At 47.6% G+C, this 17842-nt stretch overlaps 1 protein-coding gene across 6 annotated transcripts in view; it reads right to left on the reverse strand.

Annotated features, from left to right (window-relative positions):
- SMARCB1 (SWI/SNF related, matrix associated, actin dependent regulator of chromatin, subfamily b, member 1) overlaps window positions 1–17842 on the reverse strand; it is a 36364-nt gene that overhangs the window by 15232 nt on the left and 3290 nt on the right. For 2 of the 6 annotated variants that reach the window (XM_057305795.1, XM_057305797.1), the window contains exons 2-6: window positions 16742–16880; window positions 14929–15058; window positions 10740–10877; window positions 9953–10027; window positions 8582–8709 (exon numbers count right to left, since the gene is read on the reverse strand). In XM_057305795.1, the coding sequence (XP_057161778.1) occupies window positions 8582–8709; window positions 9953–10027; window positions 10740–10877; window positions 14929–15058; window positions 16742–16880 (610 nt within the window). The remainder of the gene's footprint in view (window positions 1–8581; window positions 8710–9952; window positions 10028–10739; window positions 10878–14928; window positions 15059–16741; window positions 16881–17842) is intronic. The other 4 variants (XM_026487915.4, XM_057305798.1, XM_057305796.1 and 1 more) reach the window with 3 other exon arrangements.

Below are 17842 nucleotides of genomic sequence, written 5' to 3' on the forward strand. Positions count from 1 at the left end.
AATGTTTTCTCTCTGTTCTGCTCTGTTGTTGTAACCCAAACTTTAATGGCCATGCATCACTTCTGGGATGAGCCACAGACAAGAACAAAGTCAAGGATGAATCCCCTTATTGGTACATGGCATGATTCCATCCTCAAGAACCAGGTCTGCTCAACAACTTACCCGACTATTTCCTCGCTAGCCCAGAAGGGCTAGAGACCAGCCATCCTAACAGTACCATCAGGACAGACCCAGAACACTCAGGCAGTCTATGATCAGTAACTCATATAGCAAGCAACTGTAGTTAATTTTGGAGATTGCAGCATGGAGCGGAAGTGCCCTATGAAGCACCCTATGAGAACAATATGCAGATCATATTAAACTTTTTAGTCTGAGATAATTGTACATTAATATGCAGTCTTGATTACTGTAGCTACATATTAAGACGAGACTGGGGAGACTGATTCCACCTACTTTATTCTTTTTCAAAATTGCTTTAGTTATTCTAGTTCCTTTGCTTTTCCATAGAAATTTTAGATAACTTTGTCTATATGTACAAAAAGTCTTGCTGAAATTCTCACAGGAAATGCATTCAACTTGTGTATCAATTTAGAGGAACTGACATCTTGAGTATTTTAATCCATGAACATGGTATGCCTGTCCATTTATTTAGATCTTCTTTAATTAATTTTATTAGTGTTTTGTAGTTTTTGGCAGACAAGTCCTGTACCTGTCTGCTACATTTACACCAAAGTATTGCTTTTCTTTTTTTAAAGATTTATTGATTTTTAGAGACGGAGAACTCACATGTGCATGGGGTATGGGGCAGGAGCAGAGGGAGAGATAATCCCAAGCAGACTCCGTGCTGAACGTGGAGCCTGATGCCACGACCCTGAGATCATGACCTGAGCCAAAACCAAGAGTTGGTTGCTCAACCAACTGCACTGCCCAGATGCCCCCAAAGTATTCCTTTTTTTATTGAGTGAATGTAAATGGTAATGTATTTTTGAGTGTCCATGTGTTCACCAATAGTACATAGAAATACAATTGATTTTTGCATGTACATCTTGTATCCTGTGACCCTGTTGAACTCAATCATTAGTGTTAGCAGGGTTTTTTGCAGATCTCTTGTGATTTTCTATGTAGGCAATCGTGTCATCTACAAATAGGGACAGTTTACTTATTTGTGTTTTAAGATTTTAGAGAGAGATGGAGAGTGTGAGCAGGGAAAGGGGCAGAGGTAAAGGTAGAATCTGGAAGCAGAATCCCCAATGAGGGCAGAGCTCAATGTGGGGGCTCAATCCTAGGACCCCAAGATCATGACCCAAGCCAAAATCAAGAGTCAGCCACCCAACTGACTGAGCCACCCAGGCGCTCCCAAATAGGGGCAGTTTAATTTCTTTCTTTCTGATCTGTATGTTTTTTAAATTTAATTTTCTTGCCCGAATACACTGGCTAGGAACAAGAGTGATGAGAGCAGCATCTTTGCTTTGTCCCTGATCATAGGCAGAAAGCATTCAGTCTCTCACCATTAAATATGTTAGCTCTAAGATATTTTGTAGATACTCTTTATTAAATTGAAGTAGTTTCCCTCTGTTCCCATTTTTCTTAGTTTTTAATCAAGGATGTGCTTTGTTAAATGTTTTTTTCTGCATCATATTGATATCATCTGGTTTTTCTTTTTTAGTCTGTTAATATGGTGGTTTATGTTGATCGATTTTCAAATATTTAACTAGATTTGCATCCCCGGAATAACAAATCCTACTTGAGTCATGGTCTATAACTCTTTTTATATATTGCTGAAATCTGTTTGTTAATGTTTTGTTAAGGATTTAGGTGATCTGCGGGCGCCTGGGTGGCTCAGTCGTTAAGCGTCTGCCTTCGGCTCAGGGCGTGGTCCCGGCATTCTGGGATCGAGCCCCACATCAGGCTCCTCCGCTGGGAGCCTGCTTCTTTCTCTCCCACTCCCCCTGCTTGTATTCCCTCTCTCGCTGGCTGTCTCTATCTCTGTCAAATGAATACATAAAATCTTAAAAAAAAAAAAAAAAAAAGGATTTAGGTGATCTGGTGCCTGGGTGGCTCAGTCGGTTAAGTGTCTGACTCTTTGATCTTAGCTCAGTTCCTGATCTCGGGATTGTGAGTTCAAGCCCTGGATTGGGCTCCATGCTAAGCATAAACCTACTTAAAAAAAAAAAAAGGGGGGGGGGGACTTATGTGTCTATAATCATTAGGGATACTTGTCTATAGTTTAGTTTTTCTGTACTGTCTTTAGTTTTGATATCAAGGTAATACAAGCTTTGTAAAGCAATGCATTGAAAAGCCATGCATTGGGGGAAGAAAAGTAAAATTCATTGGGAAGCATTCCCTCTTCTATTTTCTGGAAGTATTTCCCTCCTCTATTGCAGAGAATGTATGTTAATTCTTCTTTAAATGTTTGGTAAAATTCTTCAGAGCCACCATCTGTGCCTGGAAATTTCCTTTTGGGGAGGTTTTTAAATTATGAATCATATTTCTTAATAGTCATAGGGCAACTCGAATCATCTATTTGATACTGAGTGAATTGTGGTAGCATATGTTCTATAAGAAATTGCTCCATTTTGTCTAAATTGTCAAATTTATGTATGTAGAGCTTTTGTGGTACTGCCTTTTGATATCTGCAGGGTCTGTAGTGATAGCCCATTTCATTCCAGAATTTAGTAATTTTTGTTTTCATCTTTTGTTGTCAGTCCTGCTAGGTTTGTCAATTTTACTGAGCTTTTCAAAGTATCAGCTATATTTCATTAATTTTCTCCATAGTTTTTGTTTTCAATTTCATTGATTTCTGCTCTATTATGTCCTGCCTTCTGCTTGTTTTGGTTTCATTTTGCTTTTCCTTTTCTCAATTCTTGAGGTGGGAGATTATAGATTTGAAACTTTTCCACTTTTCTACTGTAAACACTGATGCTACAAACTACCCTATACTTTAGCTATATCCTACAAATTTTGGTATGTGATATTTTCATTCAGGTCCATGTATACATTCATTTCCCTTTAGATTTCCTCTTTGAACCATGAATTAGTTAGAAATGTGTTGTTTAGTTTACAAGCATTTGAGTCCATTCTGGTTGAAGAACACATAATGTACAATTTCAATTCTTTTAAATTTGTTGAGGTTTGTTTTATGACCCATGACATGGTTTAGATGGCATATGTCCCATATTAAATTAAAGAGAATATGTATTTTGCTGTGATAGATGCAGTGTTCTATAAATACCAGATACTGTTGGTTGATGGTGTTGTTGGGTTTATAACATCTTGCTCATTTTCTGTCTAGTTGTTCTATCAGTTGTTGAGATAGATGTCAAAGTCTCCAATATAATTGTGGATCTGCCCATTTCTCCTTTCAGTTCTGTCAGTTTTTGCTTCACATCTTTTCCAGCTCTGCTGTCTGGTGCATGCATATTTAGGATTGCTATGTCTTTTTGGTGGACTAATCCTCTCATTGTTAAAGTAGTCCCCCCCAACCCTTATCTGTGGCTTTGCTTTCCACAGTCTGTTACCTGTAGCCAACTTTGATCTGGAAGCAGATGATCCTCCTTCTGATGTAGCATCAGATCACAGTGGCTAATCCTACATCTCACTTCATCTCACCACGTAGGCATTTTATCATCTCATATCTCACAAGAACAAGGGTGAGTACAGTACAGTAAGATATTTTGAGAGAGACCATGTTCATATGACTTTTATTACAGTATTAATTGTCCTATTATTAATCTCTTACTGTACCTAGTTTATAAACTAAACTTTACCATAAGTAGGTATGCATAAGAAAAAACATAGTATATATAGGACTTGGCACTATCTGCAGTTTTATGCATCCACTGGGGGCCTTGGAACATAGTCCCTCTGGAGAAGGGGGTACTACTGTATTTAATCTCTCTACCTGTGGTAATTTGCTTTGCTCTTAAGTCTGCTTTATCTGATACTAATGCTACCATTTCTGCTTTCTTCTATTTTTTTTTTTAAGATTTTATTTATTTATTTGACAGAGAGAGAGACAGCCAGCGAGAAAGGGAACACAAGCAGGGGGAGTGGAAGAGGAAGAAGCAGGCTCCCAGCAGAGCAGGCAGCCCGATGCAGGGCTCGATCCCAGGACCCTGGGATTACGCCCTGGGCCGAAGGCAGACGCTTAACGGCTGAGCCACCCAGGCACCCCCCATTTCTGCTTTCTTCTGATCAATGCCTGCATGATATATCTTTTTCTATGATTTCACATCCGACCTACCTATATCATTATATTTGAAATAAGTTTCTTGTACATATCATTGGGTCATTTAAAACGTGCACTCTGCCAGGGGTGCCTGACAGGCTCTTGATCTTGGGGTACTGAGCTTGAGCCCCATGTTGGGTGTAGAGTTTACTTTAAAAAAACTGAAGAGTTGGGGCGCCTGGGTGGCTCAGTTGTTAAGCGTCTGCCTTCTGTTCAGGTCATGATCCCAGCATCCTGGGATCGAACCCTGCATTGGGCTCCCTGCTCGGTGAGGAGCCTGTTTCTCCCTCTCCAACTCCCCCTTTGCTTGTGTTCCCTCTCTCACTGTCTCTCGCTGTCAAATAAATAAATAAATAAAATCTTTAAAAAAAAAACAAACACCAAAAACAAAACTGAAGTGTTAAAAAAAATACACTCTGAGAATCTCTGTTTGTTTAACTGGTAATTATGAACATATTAAGGCTTACATCTGCCACTTTGTTTTTGTTTTTCCTGTTTTCTTTTCTTACCTTTCTGTGGGTTACGTGACCATGTTTTAGGATTCCATTTTGATTTATCTACAGTATTTCTGAGTGTACCTCTTTGTGTAGAATTTTTAAGTGCCCTTCTTTATGTAACATCAAATACACATAACTTATCAGTCTACTGGTTTCTTCATTTTTACCAATTCAAGTGAAGTATAGAAACCTTACCTCTCCTCGTGTCCCTTTACATTTCCTCATTTATAATACAAGTATCTTAAAATATTTCCTCTACATACATTTAGAACCACATCAGACAGCAATCACGTTTGCTTCAACTATTGGACATAATTTAGAAAACTCAAGAGGAGAAAGCAAGCTTATATTTACTCATATCTTTGCTTATCACATCCTTCCTTCCTGATATTCCAAAGTTTCTTTTATCATCTCCCTTTAAAAAAAAAAAAAAAAAAGATTTTATTTATTTGAGAGGGAGTGAGTCAGAGCACGAGCAAGGGGAGGGGCAGAGGGAGAAGCAGAAGCAGACCCCCCACTGAGCAGGGGGCCTAACACAGGGCTGGATCCCAGAACCCTGAGATCATGACCTAAGCCAAAGGCAAACACTTAACCGACTGAGCCACCTAGGCGCCCCTATCATCTCCCTTCTTTTAGGTTAGGTCTATAGGCGATGGTATTCCTTCATCTGAGGATTTCCCCTTCATTCCTGAAGGATATTTTTACTGGGCATAAGATTCAAGATTGACAGTCCTTTTCTTCCAGTGCCTGAAAAACCATGTGCCATTTCCTCCAGCTTCTGTGGTTTCGGATGAGAAATCTGCTGCCATCCCAGGTCTTTTCTTTTAAGTCAGGTGTTCTTTTTCTTGGCTCTCAAGATCTTCTCTTTGTGCTTAGTTTTCAGAAGTTTAAGATGAGTCTTGGCATGGATTTCTCTGGGTTTATATTGCTGGGATCCACTCAGCTTCCTGAATCTGTCATTTGGGGTTTTTAAACATCCAAAGTGAGCATGTGGACACTTCCTGTAGCCATGCACCGCAGAGTTAACCTGCAGGGCCCGGATCACCCCTGGCCTGTGTGCCGAACCAGATTCCACACCTTTTCCTGAGGCAGCTCAGGGCCCTGCCTTGAGATTCCCTCATCCCCCACCGGGGCCATGCTGCATCCATATGTTCTTATTCAACAGCTCATCCTTTCTGGAGGATTTCAACATACCCCAAGGAGGCTGACTATTGAGACAGATGATGTCATACTTCACCAGCAACTCACATAAGTTCTCTTTCATGTCCTTCTAAGAGAAGATAACCTTGAACTCACTGTTAACAGATACCTTCCAAAAGTCTGTCAGAGACAAATCCTGGTTATGAAGAATATCCTGGTTCTGAAGGACACGTAGTGCTTTCATGCCACTCAACATTTTTAGTCCCTTTGTGATAAAGCGTCTCACACCCACCTTTAAGGTTATTTGAAATTTCAAAGTAAATTAGGTATGACCACAAAAAACACCAGTGATTCTGAACACGCAATTTTAACTACCATGCCAGAGGCATGGCTTCCTAACCACCCGTTAAGAAGTACAGCTCTTAGACGTGCTAAATACCACTGTGGGCTGAGGAAGAGTTCATAGAAAAAAACTATTTTGGTTCTCCAAGGGTTTGCACCCAATCACACTCAGTGGGGGATATGGTACGTTACCGGAGGACTCCTTTGAGGAACAGCCTGGAGAACTCGAGGCAGGGCTCCCAGACAGATACAGGTCTTCACTGCATTATAATGTGTCCTCTTCCTGAGGGCCAGCGGGAAGGTTCTCTTGGATTTAAGTACTATGTGTGATTCTGTCGCTTCTGAGCCACGAGTGGCTGCTCATCTTGACCACAATGGCAACTGCAGAACCCATCAACCCGCGCCTTCTGCCTGGTTCTAAAGGGCTGAGCGACGTGCCCTCCCCACACAACGTATGCCTACTGAACTGTGAATATGAACCAGAGCGCTGTCTTCATTTCGTATCTTCTCATTTCATTTTCCGCTTCATCCAATTTTTCCGAACGACATCTTTTGCATTTGCTTTATTCTTTCGTACCAAGCATTCTCATGTAAGATGCCTTATCCCTTCTGGAATAGGGTGGGAGTATAAATAAATGGTCTGAGCTTTCTACATGTTATTGAAAGAAAAGTAACACGGTAATACATGTACGGAGTCGATCTGAACAGCTAAGTTCCTACGCCATGGCCTATGGACAGGTTCTACGCTAAATGTTGTAAGAAAAGCAGTGATGGGGCACCTGGGTGGCTCAGTCGGTTAAGCGTCTGCCTTCGGCTCAGGTCATGATCCCAGGGTCATGGGATCGAGTCCTGCATCGGGCTCTCTGCTCAGCAGCGAGTCTGCTTCTCCCTCCGTGATCTCTCACACTCTCTCTCTCACCAAAAAAAAAAAAAAAAAAGGCAGTGATAAAAAACAAGCTCCCTGACCTCAAGGGGTTTAAATGGGGAGAGTGAAAGATGAATTAACAATGAACTCTAACACATGCCAGCTGAGATAAGCAGGGACCGGTGTAACGGAGGATGTGCACTGGCCATGGCCGGTGCTCATCAGCCGTCCTGTTCCCATGTTGGAGCATCACCATGCACCATACCTGCCCTGTCTACGCTCATTACAACCTCCTGGAACCCCTCACCATATCTCCCCTTGGCCATATCCTCGCTCACCAGCTAACCTGTGGGCCCTGGAGGACAGGCACCCGGCTCTCAGGCCTTGTTCCCAAAGCTGGGCAGAGGCCCTTGGACTCAGGCCTGGCACATCAAGTACCAGGAGATGACCAAAGGAAGCAACCTAATCCCTCTAGAAAGTTCAAGGCAACCATGTATCAACAGCTACACACGTTCCTGAGGAAATCCCCTTCGGGAGAAAAAAAGTTGTAAGCGATTATGTTCTCTGCCATGGAAACGTCTAATAGTGGAAGGAGTTTTAGCAAACAGAGGCATTACAACTCATCAGAAAACTGTGCGCCAATTATGAAAATCAAAGAAACCAGGAAGATACTTATAAATGAAAAAAATAAAATTATACTTGCGCTGTAACTACGACTCTGTTAAATATGTTTGCACATGCAATGACTGGCAGGGAAACTCTTAGTAGGAACGGTGTGATTCTGGGGATTCTCAACTTTTCTTCATTTAAAAATGATACTCGCTGGGGTTTTTTTCATTGTTGTTGTTTGGTTTTGGTCTGAATATAAATAATCTGTTGCAAAAAGTCTGAGAGATTCAGGAAAACAATAAAGAAAAAATAAACACAGGTGCAATCCTCCTTCCTGGATGGGATTAAGATGAAATGCTCTGGCGAACGGCTCTTAGGCTTTTGCTTGCTCATTTGCACGGAGTCATGCTCAGACTCTGGGAGCCAGGGAAGAGCAGGCACCTGACCCAGGACTTATAGAGCGAGGATGGGAAGAGGAAGAACAGACAGAGAGAGGGCAGATCTCATGGGAGAGGTACGAGCACGCACAAGCAGCATGATGAAAGACCAGAGGAGTGGACAGGGCTGATGGGAGCTGCATGGAGGGCCATGTGGCCGAACTGGTCTAAGCAGCAGCAAGGTCATCATTGAGCTCTGTGGACAGACAGCCTGCATCATGACTGTCCCCTGACCCGCCCAAGCTCACTAGGAGAGGAAGGAACCTGAGGCTCAGGTGCCCAACCCACAGGAAACAGAGGCAGAAGCAGAATTTGAACCCAGAGTCCACACCCTCCCAATCTATGCCATGAAGCTCTGAATGTCGAGTTCAGAGTCCAGGATCCCAACGAGCAGTAGGTAAGAAAAAGGACTGTTTAACACCACAGCGGGCCTGGGCTGCACAGAGCCCAACAGCCTACATACCATTCATGTTCCAAGTAAAGGCATCTCGTAGCTTCTGCCCATCGATCTCCATGTCCAGCCGGATGGGGACCAGCACCTCAGGCTGGGATGCGTTCTCATGGATCACAGCTGGGTCGTGGTCATCAAAGCTGGAAGTGAAGTGGCAGCAAAGTCAGCAAGGGGTGCTGTGGGTCTCCACGCTCAGGGCCTCCCTCTCTGCACTGCTGGTCATTGCGAATCTGGCCAGAGGGGAGAAGCCCACTTCTTATGGCGACTTGTCAACTAAGGGCTGACCCAGCAGAGATGAGCCAGCAGGGGTCCTGCAGCCACAGGGGCAGAGCTCCACATTTCAAGGACACACAGGGAAGGGAGAGGGAGTTGCAGCCTTGGGCAGCGGAATATGACCCTGACGTACCCCAAAGGAAAGGAGATTAAGCCCGGAAGCAGGCAGAACTTTCACAGAAAACTATAGGATAGGAAGGGTATTTCCAGAAGAGGAAAAGCCAAGGGGCAGGAACGGTGAGGAGCTGTTGAGGGAGCAAGGGCCAGAGCACTGGAGTGGGGTGCAGTTTGGGAGCAGCATGGGGGACACAGAGAAGCTACAGGGTGTCCAAGTACCCATGCTCAGGCTACGGAATCCAGCCTCTACCCTGAGGGAGCCCCAGAACCCAGAGCAAAGCGGTTCCACGGTCACATCTGCATTTAAGGCAGACAAAGAGGGAACAGGTTGGGATGGTGAGGGGTATGGGGGGATGACGGGCAGTAAGGGGACCCTAAAGGTGTCTGGGGAATACAGAGGGCTGAGACCTGCTAACAAGTGGGGCACAGATGACAGACAAACAAATGAGGAAAACACACTGCATGCCAGACACCAATGCTCTGGAAGCGCGGACAGGGAAAGGGACAGGAGTGGCCATTCTAAAGAGGGGGAAACAGCTCTGAGAAAGTGACATTCAGATAGTGAAGGGAAGGAAGGGGAAAAAGGGAAGGAAGAGGGAGAAGGGGTCAGCCATGCAGAGACGCTGGCAAGGAGTGAGCTCTCAGCAGAGGGAACAAGGGCAGAAGCTTCTGGGTGGCTCTGAAAGCAGTGCAGAGGCTCATGTGCCTGAGGGAGAGTGAGGGGGGCAAGAGAGGAAGCCAGAGAGCGGCGGCCACTATGAGGACTCCAGCCCTGGCGGACACGTGACGGGCTATCTGGAAGACCTGCGACAGGAGTGGTGCCATCTGCCCTGGGTGAGGGAGCGCACACCTGAGGGGGAGCTGGCCAAGGGTGGTCCAGTTCCGGACACTTGGAAGGCTGAGAAGTCACAAATCTGCTGAGACTAGCTCTGTGGCATAAGAAGGAGGAAGAGTTCTGGGGTTTGGGCCTGAGCACAGGAAGGATGGGATTACCGTGTCCTGGGCTGGACAAGTCTGCAAGCAGTGTGTGACAGACACCCGAGGACAGCATGTAGGGGTGAGGCCGGGCTGCAGAGAAGAAAGCAGGGGTGGAAACTTGAAAAAAATACCTCCCCAAAGATATCTAGTCCTAATCCCTAGAACCTGTGACCATTATATGGCAAAGGGGGGAGGGGACTTACAAATGTAATTAAGGATCGTAAGAGGAGATGCGGCAAGTAACCTTGAATCACACCACAAGCATACTCTCAAAAGACAGGGCGATTTCACGCGCACACAAGAGGAGCTCTGTGACCCACTGAGGCGCAAACTGGTGATGCAACCACAAGCAAAGCCAAGGAATGCCGGCAGCCACCCAAGGCCAGAAGAGGCAGGAACAGCCTCCCCCCCAAGAGCCTCCAGAGGGAGTGGGGTCTGGCCAACACCCTGATTTTGCTGCACTGAAACTCCTGCCCGCAGAACTGTGAGAAATAGATTTGCGTTGTTTTAAGCCACCCAGCTAACAGTGGTCTCAGTGGAATGGTGTCTGAAATCACAAGCAAAGATCCACGGGCTGCACCTTCGGGAGCACCACTGGAGGCACCGGGGACACAGGAGAGTGAAACGAGACTAAAGCAGGCAGAGCCCGGGGGCTGGAGCAAGCCGGAAACCGGCTGTCCCGGAATCCGAGAGGGAACAGTTTCGAGAAGGGAGCATAATGTTTTAGGTAACAGAAGGTCAAGGTAGAGGGAAGAGGCTAAAACTTCAAATCTGTGTGTGTGGGGGGGTGAGGCATGCTCACCACAGAGGGAAGGTTCTCTTCTTGTCCCGGCCCATGCGGTTCCTGTTGATGGTCGTGGAGCAGGGCACAGCGTCCAGGTGGTGGGAGCTGTTGGGCAGGGTGGGCACCCACTGGCTGTTCCTCTTGGCTTTCTGTTCCCTGGGGAGATGCAAAAAATGCCTCTGCTCAGTCTAGGAGCCCACTACTGGCCATCAGGCTCCAAGTCATGGTCAACGGACACCCAATGCACCCCTGCTGGACTCCAGGACCCTGTGGGGACCCCTAAGCACCTCGAATTCTGCACGTGTCTACTCCTCAGGCTCCTACTGGCACCCATTCAGAGGTACCCGGGCTAGGGGAAGGGTGCAGAGGGGCCCCAGACACAGCAGAACAGTGCCCAGCCCAGCGCACGGTCGCAGGATAACACGGTATGTGCTAGGCATGACTCCATGGAAGCACTATCCCCTCTGCAGGGAATGCGCATGAGGCTACGGCTTCCCAGGGCAGCATACCCTGGAGTGGAGCCTTACACACTGAGTTGAGGCTTACTGGGAGTGGGAGAGGGGAATAACTGGAAAGGGGAGGGCATTTCCAGAAGTGCATAGGTGGCGGAAGAGAGGAGGCTCGGATAGGTTGTGGGCTTAGCTGGGGCTGGAGAGGAGGGACATGGAGAGGGTCCCGATCCCAGGGGCTAGCATGCTCCATGAGAACCGACTGCACTCAGCAGGTGGCTAGGAGTCCCCAAGGAGTTTGAAGAAGGCAGAGACAAGATCAGACTGTTGTTTTAGATACACAGGCCAGCTTGAGATGGACAAGGCAATGCTTCTGGCTTCCAGGTTTCCAGACCAGTAGGGCTGATGAGAAGCTGTGTTAGTAAAAACTTTCTGGAAAGTGAGGCTCAAAGTAATTTAAGTACCATACCATAAAGAGCTCAGTCTTCTTTGCGAATTACAGGTTCCTCTTACTACTAGGAAAATACCAAACGGCTATTTTAAATCGAGGCTCCAGAGCTGCGTTGGTTTGAAAGACAAGTGCTCGGGTTCCCACTTTGCCCGGTGTCTCACTTTATCATCCTCAGGGCCACCTTCCCTAGTGAATCTGAGCAACGTGAGGGAAGCAACTGTGTGTCATTTGCTTTTACATCCCCAACGCCCGCACCACATCTGCTTCGGTAACTGTGTGCTACAGTTCAGAGAACATGACACAACTGCTCGACTTCCCTCCCCTCATATCCTCACAGAAGGGGCGGGGAGACGCGGCTGGCAGTCCTTCTTTCCATGGGGTGATGAAGGACAGAAGCAGTGGACATGACCTCCCGGGCCCTTTGACTCTTTCCTTTTCTAAAGCTGGGGCCACTTGCGCCTCTGATGCTGCGGTTCCAGAGTGCCCCTTTTCCGAGGCTGGGGGCAGGGAGAGATGTACAGTACCAACTCGGCTGGGACTCTATCAAGTCTTCCATACCCATGTCTTACTCTGAACTGATGACCGGCCTTACCACATACCAGAGACCTGGGAAAAGGAGAACATGTGCAGGGCTTACAGCTGGGACAGCAAGACTGGGGTCCCCTACCACAGTCCATTGGGGCCAGTGGTTTCAAATCCTGGCTGCACAAACTCACGTGAGAGTGCAAAATTTCTGGTAGGAAATCTCTGAGTCCACCCATGTGAAGGGACCCCCATCTCTGAGGAGGGCCCAGGAACACAGGTTCCTTACAACTTCCCTGCGTGATGCTGGTGCAGCTGCGCCTGTACTTGGGAACCTCAGGTCGAGACCTCCACCTCTTTCCCGGGCCTCCTACGGTTTTGGCATTGAGGCTCCCCCTCCGCCCGAAAAATCCTGCCTTATCTCAGTAGAGATCTCGTTCATTCCCAGGGCTGGGCTGCTCTGTCAGGCAGCTGTCTCACGTGCAAGTCCTGTCTCCCACACAGCAAGTAAGCCATACACCAAATCCGAGAATCTGGCTCACGGGACTCGACCTTTCTTCTGCCACACATAGGTCTGCCCAAGGGGGGGCATCCAGCCTCTGCCCAACCTGTCCAGTGACAAGGAGGGGAGGTGCCAGTCCTCCTGTGGAGGTGACTGGGCAGTGGGAAGGCACTTCCTGAGCACAGAAGCCGAAGAAAGCAGCTTCACTCAACCTCTACTCCCAACCCTCCAGGCAGTTTTGTTGTTGCTGTTGTTTTTTTAAGTAGGCCATGCCTGGCATGGAGCCCGATGTGGGGCTGGAACTCCCGACCCTGAGATCTGGATCTGAGCTGAGATCACGAGTTGGCCAGTTAACCGACGAAGCCACCCAAGGGCCCCCCTCCCAGCAGTTTCGGGCTCTGGGGTAACTACAGTACTCCACTGCCTCAGCTGTTCCTCATATGACATGATCATCAAGAAGTGTTTACTGCCCCATAAAAGGTTCCCGGCTGACATGTGCAGACTCGAAAGCCCCAGCCATATGCACATAATTTCCTTCTGCCACTTCCCTAGGAAAGTCTAGCCATCCTTATGTTCTTAACCACATCCTCGGGGAAAGAGGAATCCGAAGAGCACACATCTCTAAAGCTGGCCAAGCGGGATGTGTGTCACTTTTAGGTGGGGGTAGGGGGAGGATTATAAAAACGACCCAATAGTAAAGTTGAAAGAATATCTGGAAAGGAATGATTTTTCCATAACCACATCACTCAAAACAATAACCCGTACCCCGGGGTTTTGTGCATCTAAATGCATGTGTTCTTGAGAGCTGAGAGGGTAACAAGAGCTGCACAGCTCACTCATGAGAACTATGTTTCTGGTTGCCGCAGAGTCTATTTCATTATGACCTAAACAGTTACCTATATCCCAGTCTATCTGGTTCGAGGATATAGTCTGTCCTGGTCTATATCCTAGCCTGTCATACCCTAGTCTACTCAGCTGGCTGCACGTTCTCTCGCTCAGCCTCTCCCTGAGGCTGGATGCTCAAGTGGCTCCACACTGGCCATTATTACTCACGACGCTACTAAGTGCCTCTCGGTGCACACGATGGTTGCCGCTGGTGGTAGTGGTCTTTTAAATTATTCGTCTGGGACACATTCCCAGGGGTGACATGATGGGCTAGAGAACGAGAACAGGTTTGGTGTCATCACCTCAGCCTTGTACGAAGCCTCTGCAGGGTGCCTGAGTGCGCCCCCTCTAGCCTACCTTCCCTGATTCTTTACATCACTAGTTGTTCACTTGTTTTACTTTGAATTCTTAATATTACCCAAGGACAAACATCGTCTCCTCTGTTTGTTTACTCCTTGTGCTTCCAGGGGGGCCCACTCTTTACCTATTTAGCTACTGGGGTATCCAGGTTTCTCTTATAAATCTGAATGAATAAAACCAAATAAAACTACCCATGAAAATGAAAAACAAGATACAAAATTAAAAAATAAATCTGAATGAACAGACTCTATAATGTAACCACCTTCCAATTACTTACCTAATTATTACTGTACTCTTTCAAACGTTCTAAGCTTATACATTAAAATCTATTGTTCACAGGCGCCTCGGTGGCTCAGTCGGTTGAGGGCCCAACTCTTGGTTTCCGCTGGGGTCATGATCCCAGGGTCATGGGGTTCAAGCCCCTCCCCCCACTCTGCACAGTCTGCCTGAGATCTCTCTCTCCCTCTTCCTCCCCCCCACCAAGGCTTGCACGCACGCACTCTGTCTTCTCTCTAAAATAAAAGAATAAATCTTAAAATCTATTTTTCGTTTCTTTTGTGAATTTATCTGGACCACTCATTTTTCGAACAGATTAGTCTCACTTTCAAAGCATTCTTAATGACTTTCCAGAACCCAAGACTCAGTTTATGCTTCTTAGAAATTCCAAAGATACAGAAGAAACTTGGAAACCTGGTTAAAAGGATTTGTAAACACAGTGGTGAAGTGTTTCAAAGTATTTTGGTTCAGGGGCGCTGGGGTGGCGCAGTCAGTTGAGCTTCTGACTCCTGGTTTCCACTCAGGTCCTGAGATCGAGCAGGCATCTGGCTCTGTGCTCAGCAGGGAGTCTGCTTAAAAAAGACTCTCTCTCCTTCTCCCTCTGCCCCACCCCACGCCCTGATGTGCACGCGCACACTTGTGCACGCCCTCTCTCTCATTCTCAAATACATGTATCTTTCAGTTCAACTGAAAGTTCTGGAGTATGAGCAAAATATCTGTGGGTGTCGTCCCGAGAACATGCCCTGGCCAGGGGTGCACTACCTGAGGTAGGTGGGGGGCTCCGTGCTGATGGACACTGCCTTGTACTTCTCGTCATTGCCGTCCAGAATCTCTTCCACCTCTGAGGCTTTTAACAGCGTCACGCTGGTGGCCAGGGTCGTGTACCCGTGATCTGTAAGCAGAGACGTCGCTGTGGTCACCCTGCTGGCCGGGCAGCGAGGAGCAGCAGCCAGTAGATGCAGCACATCGAGGTCCTCACATGCACGAGGAGGGAAAAGCAGGTGTCAACCTTACTACTGCTAAACACTGGCCTCTTCCAAAAGGGCAATCTGGACTGAGTGCTTTTGCGGTCCTACTGAGTAAACACTCCCAGAGGACTGGCTCGCACTGCCCTCCGAGAGGGCACGGAGGGAGCGCAAAGGGCAGCAGCAGCAGCTACAGCGCGGCACAGCCAACAGGTCCTCTCAGGGAGCGGAGGGAAGGAAGGCTCCAGAGCAATACCACCAGTGGGAAGAGGTCTGACACCACGGCCATCCACGACACGAAGCAAAGTGGAGAGATGGAATGAATGATGAAAAATACTTTTCTTTTAAAACAAGAGCCCAGAGAGTTAGAAAGAGCTGCTTCACGCCAAACATGAATTCCCGGCCCTGTGCCAGGCAACGCGTGCTGTCTGGGAAGCAGGACAGATTCTAGGCAACTCGACACACAGCTCTTCTAGGGAACCTCGGTCAAGAGCTGCTACCTGTCTGCACGTCCAGACTGGCTTCTCCTGGAGAAACAAATCGGTTATGGGGAAGGTGTCTCCAGAGCACAAGGCAGAAGAGTCACTGAGACTTGACTTGAGGCTTGCGGAGGTGAAAGCAAAGCTAGGAACTCACTGCGTTAGTGACTGGTGCTCCATTTGGGGGGGGCAGAGGGAGGACAAAAAGGAGACTTTGTAAAGCGAGTGAGTGGCAATGTTATAGCAGCAGATAAAAAAAGAAGCTCCGGCTCCTGCATTAAAAGAACCACTACTTTGCCCACAGCGGTCAAGACCACAGCAGTACCTACAGACACGACCAAACAGAACAGACGGACGTGCACACGCACGCAAGCAGCACGCACGCACAGCTTCAGGCAGAGTCTTCACCCAGGCTCGGGGCAGCTCTCTATAAGGCGCTACTGCTAAGTGGAAGCAGTTTGCCACCTGCCACACGTTGCGCCGCGTCCAAACCGAAAGGTACAGTGAGACGCTCCCGCTGGAGCGCTCGGAGTACGTGAAGAGCGTCTTCCGGCCCTGCACGCAGCTGCCACTGCCAAAGCACACTCGTCTCTCGAGGGTTGGGCAGCTCGGCCAGCACGCCCCAGGCACACCTCAGGCACACCAAGCAGGGACATGCACATGAGCACTAGCACGCCGGCTGCCAGAACGAAGTGCTACGGGATGGATGTGCTCTGGGAAGCGAAGCGGTGAAAGCCCCAGAGGGGAGTGGGAGCTGGGGCCACCACCCGCCACTCAGGCTGCATGGAGGGTGACTATGGCGACACGCCCACGGCAGATGGCAGAGCATCACAGCATTCCTAAAACGTTTTGAGACCAACATGTCTTCACAGCACCCACTCGTGCCCCGGCCCCGCCGCCCTCACACCCTCACTGGCCCTGCTAAAATACCTGACAAGGGACCGCGGGGTCCCTGAGCCGCTTTCTCTCCCGAGCTGCGCGGCGAGCTCCGGGGCGCCCCTGCCCCTCGGATGCTCCCGGCCACACTAAGGTCAGGGCTGCAGTGAAGACACTCTGGAGTGAAAACGTTTTATCTTCATGACATAAGCGAGTGGTTTTGAAACAGGTTTACAAACCCTCGTGAAGACGCACCCTTAGTGTTAGGTTTTGTTTTTTTACCATGTGACGATGCAACTATTTTCTTCCTCTCTTCCACAGTGGCTAGTCGCCTCCAGAGCGAGGGGTATCTCTTGTACAGAGAACCTCGGAACATACGGAGGTAGTTTCCCACCTATGAGTAAAGCAAGAAGGCTCATTACAAGGGTCACGTCTCGACGCAGCAATAGAGGGTCGTGATGCAGAGGCTCTGCCCAACTGAGTGACATGAGGGACAGAAGTTAGCCTCCGGGCACCAGGCTCCCTGCAGCCATAAAAACACGTTCTGCTGACATCGAGGGTTCAACAGCAGTGCACATCTGGCCCACATCTGCCCCTCTAGGCCAGGGCCATAATTTCTGCATCCTGACAACAGGACTGAGTTCTGAAAGGCCTGACCAGACGCTTCTGAGGCAGGCCCCCAGAGCTCACTGAGAAGCTCGCGGTGATTTTGATTTTAGACTACAGATCCTGGGCCCTTTCCAGAAATGTAAGGCCTCTTTGACTTTCTTTTATCTTAAGTACCAGACTTTGATATTTTTATGATGTAATAAACACCAAAAAGGTCTTTTAATTTTAGACAGATGCAGGATAATTTCCCCCATGGCCCCTGTTGCTTTGTTTAGTAACAAAACTCAAACCCGGAACACCAAAGGAATTTTCCAAAGAGTTTAAAAAGCACTTACTGGCAATCACCAGATTGCTATATAAATCATTACTGCCCCAAACAACTGCTTCAGTTTGTCTGTACCGGATACTCACAGAACTTCCTTAATGAAAAGAAATCTAGTCTCCAACTTTTCATAAAGAAACTCAATTATTTCACTGACAGTGCAAAAATGACCACTTGGGTCCCATGGCAGTGGACAGTCAGTAGACTGAGTGCCACGTGTGGAAAGCACAGCCCTTTCCTGGGTCTCCTTACTCATCTGTCAAACATGCAACAACTCTGAACTTTGCCCCACGGAGGACCCTTTCTATTATTTTTTCCATTTACCTATCCAGCATGATGTAACTGTTAAATTATTTTTTTTTTAAAGATTTTATTTATTTATTTGACAGAGAGAGACAGCCAGCAAGAGAGGGAATACAAGCAGG

This window comes from Ursus arctos, unplaced genomic scaffold (genome assembly GCF_023065955.2).
Source record: "Ursus arctos isolate Adak ecotype North America unplaced genomic scaffold, UrsArc2.0 scaffold_34, whole genome shotgun sequence".
In the NCBI taxonomy this organism is placed as follows: Eukaryota; Metazoa; Chordata; class Mammalia; order Carnivora; family Ursidae; genus Ursus; species Ursus arctos.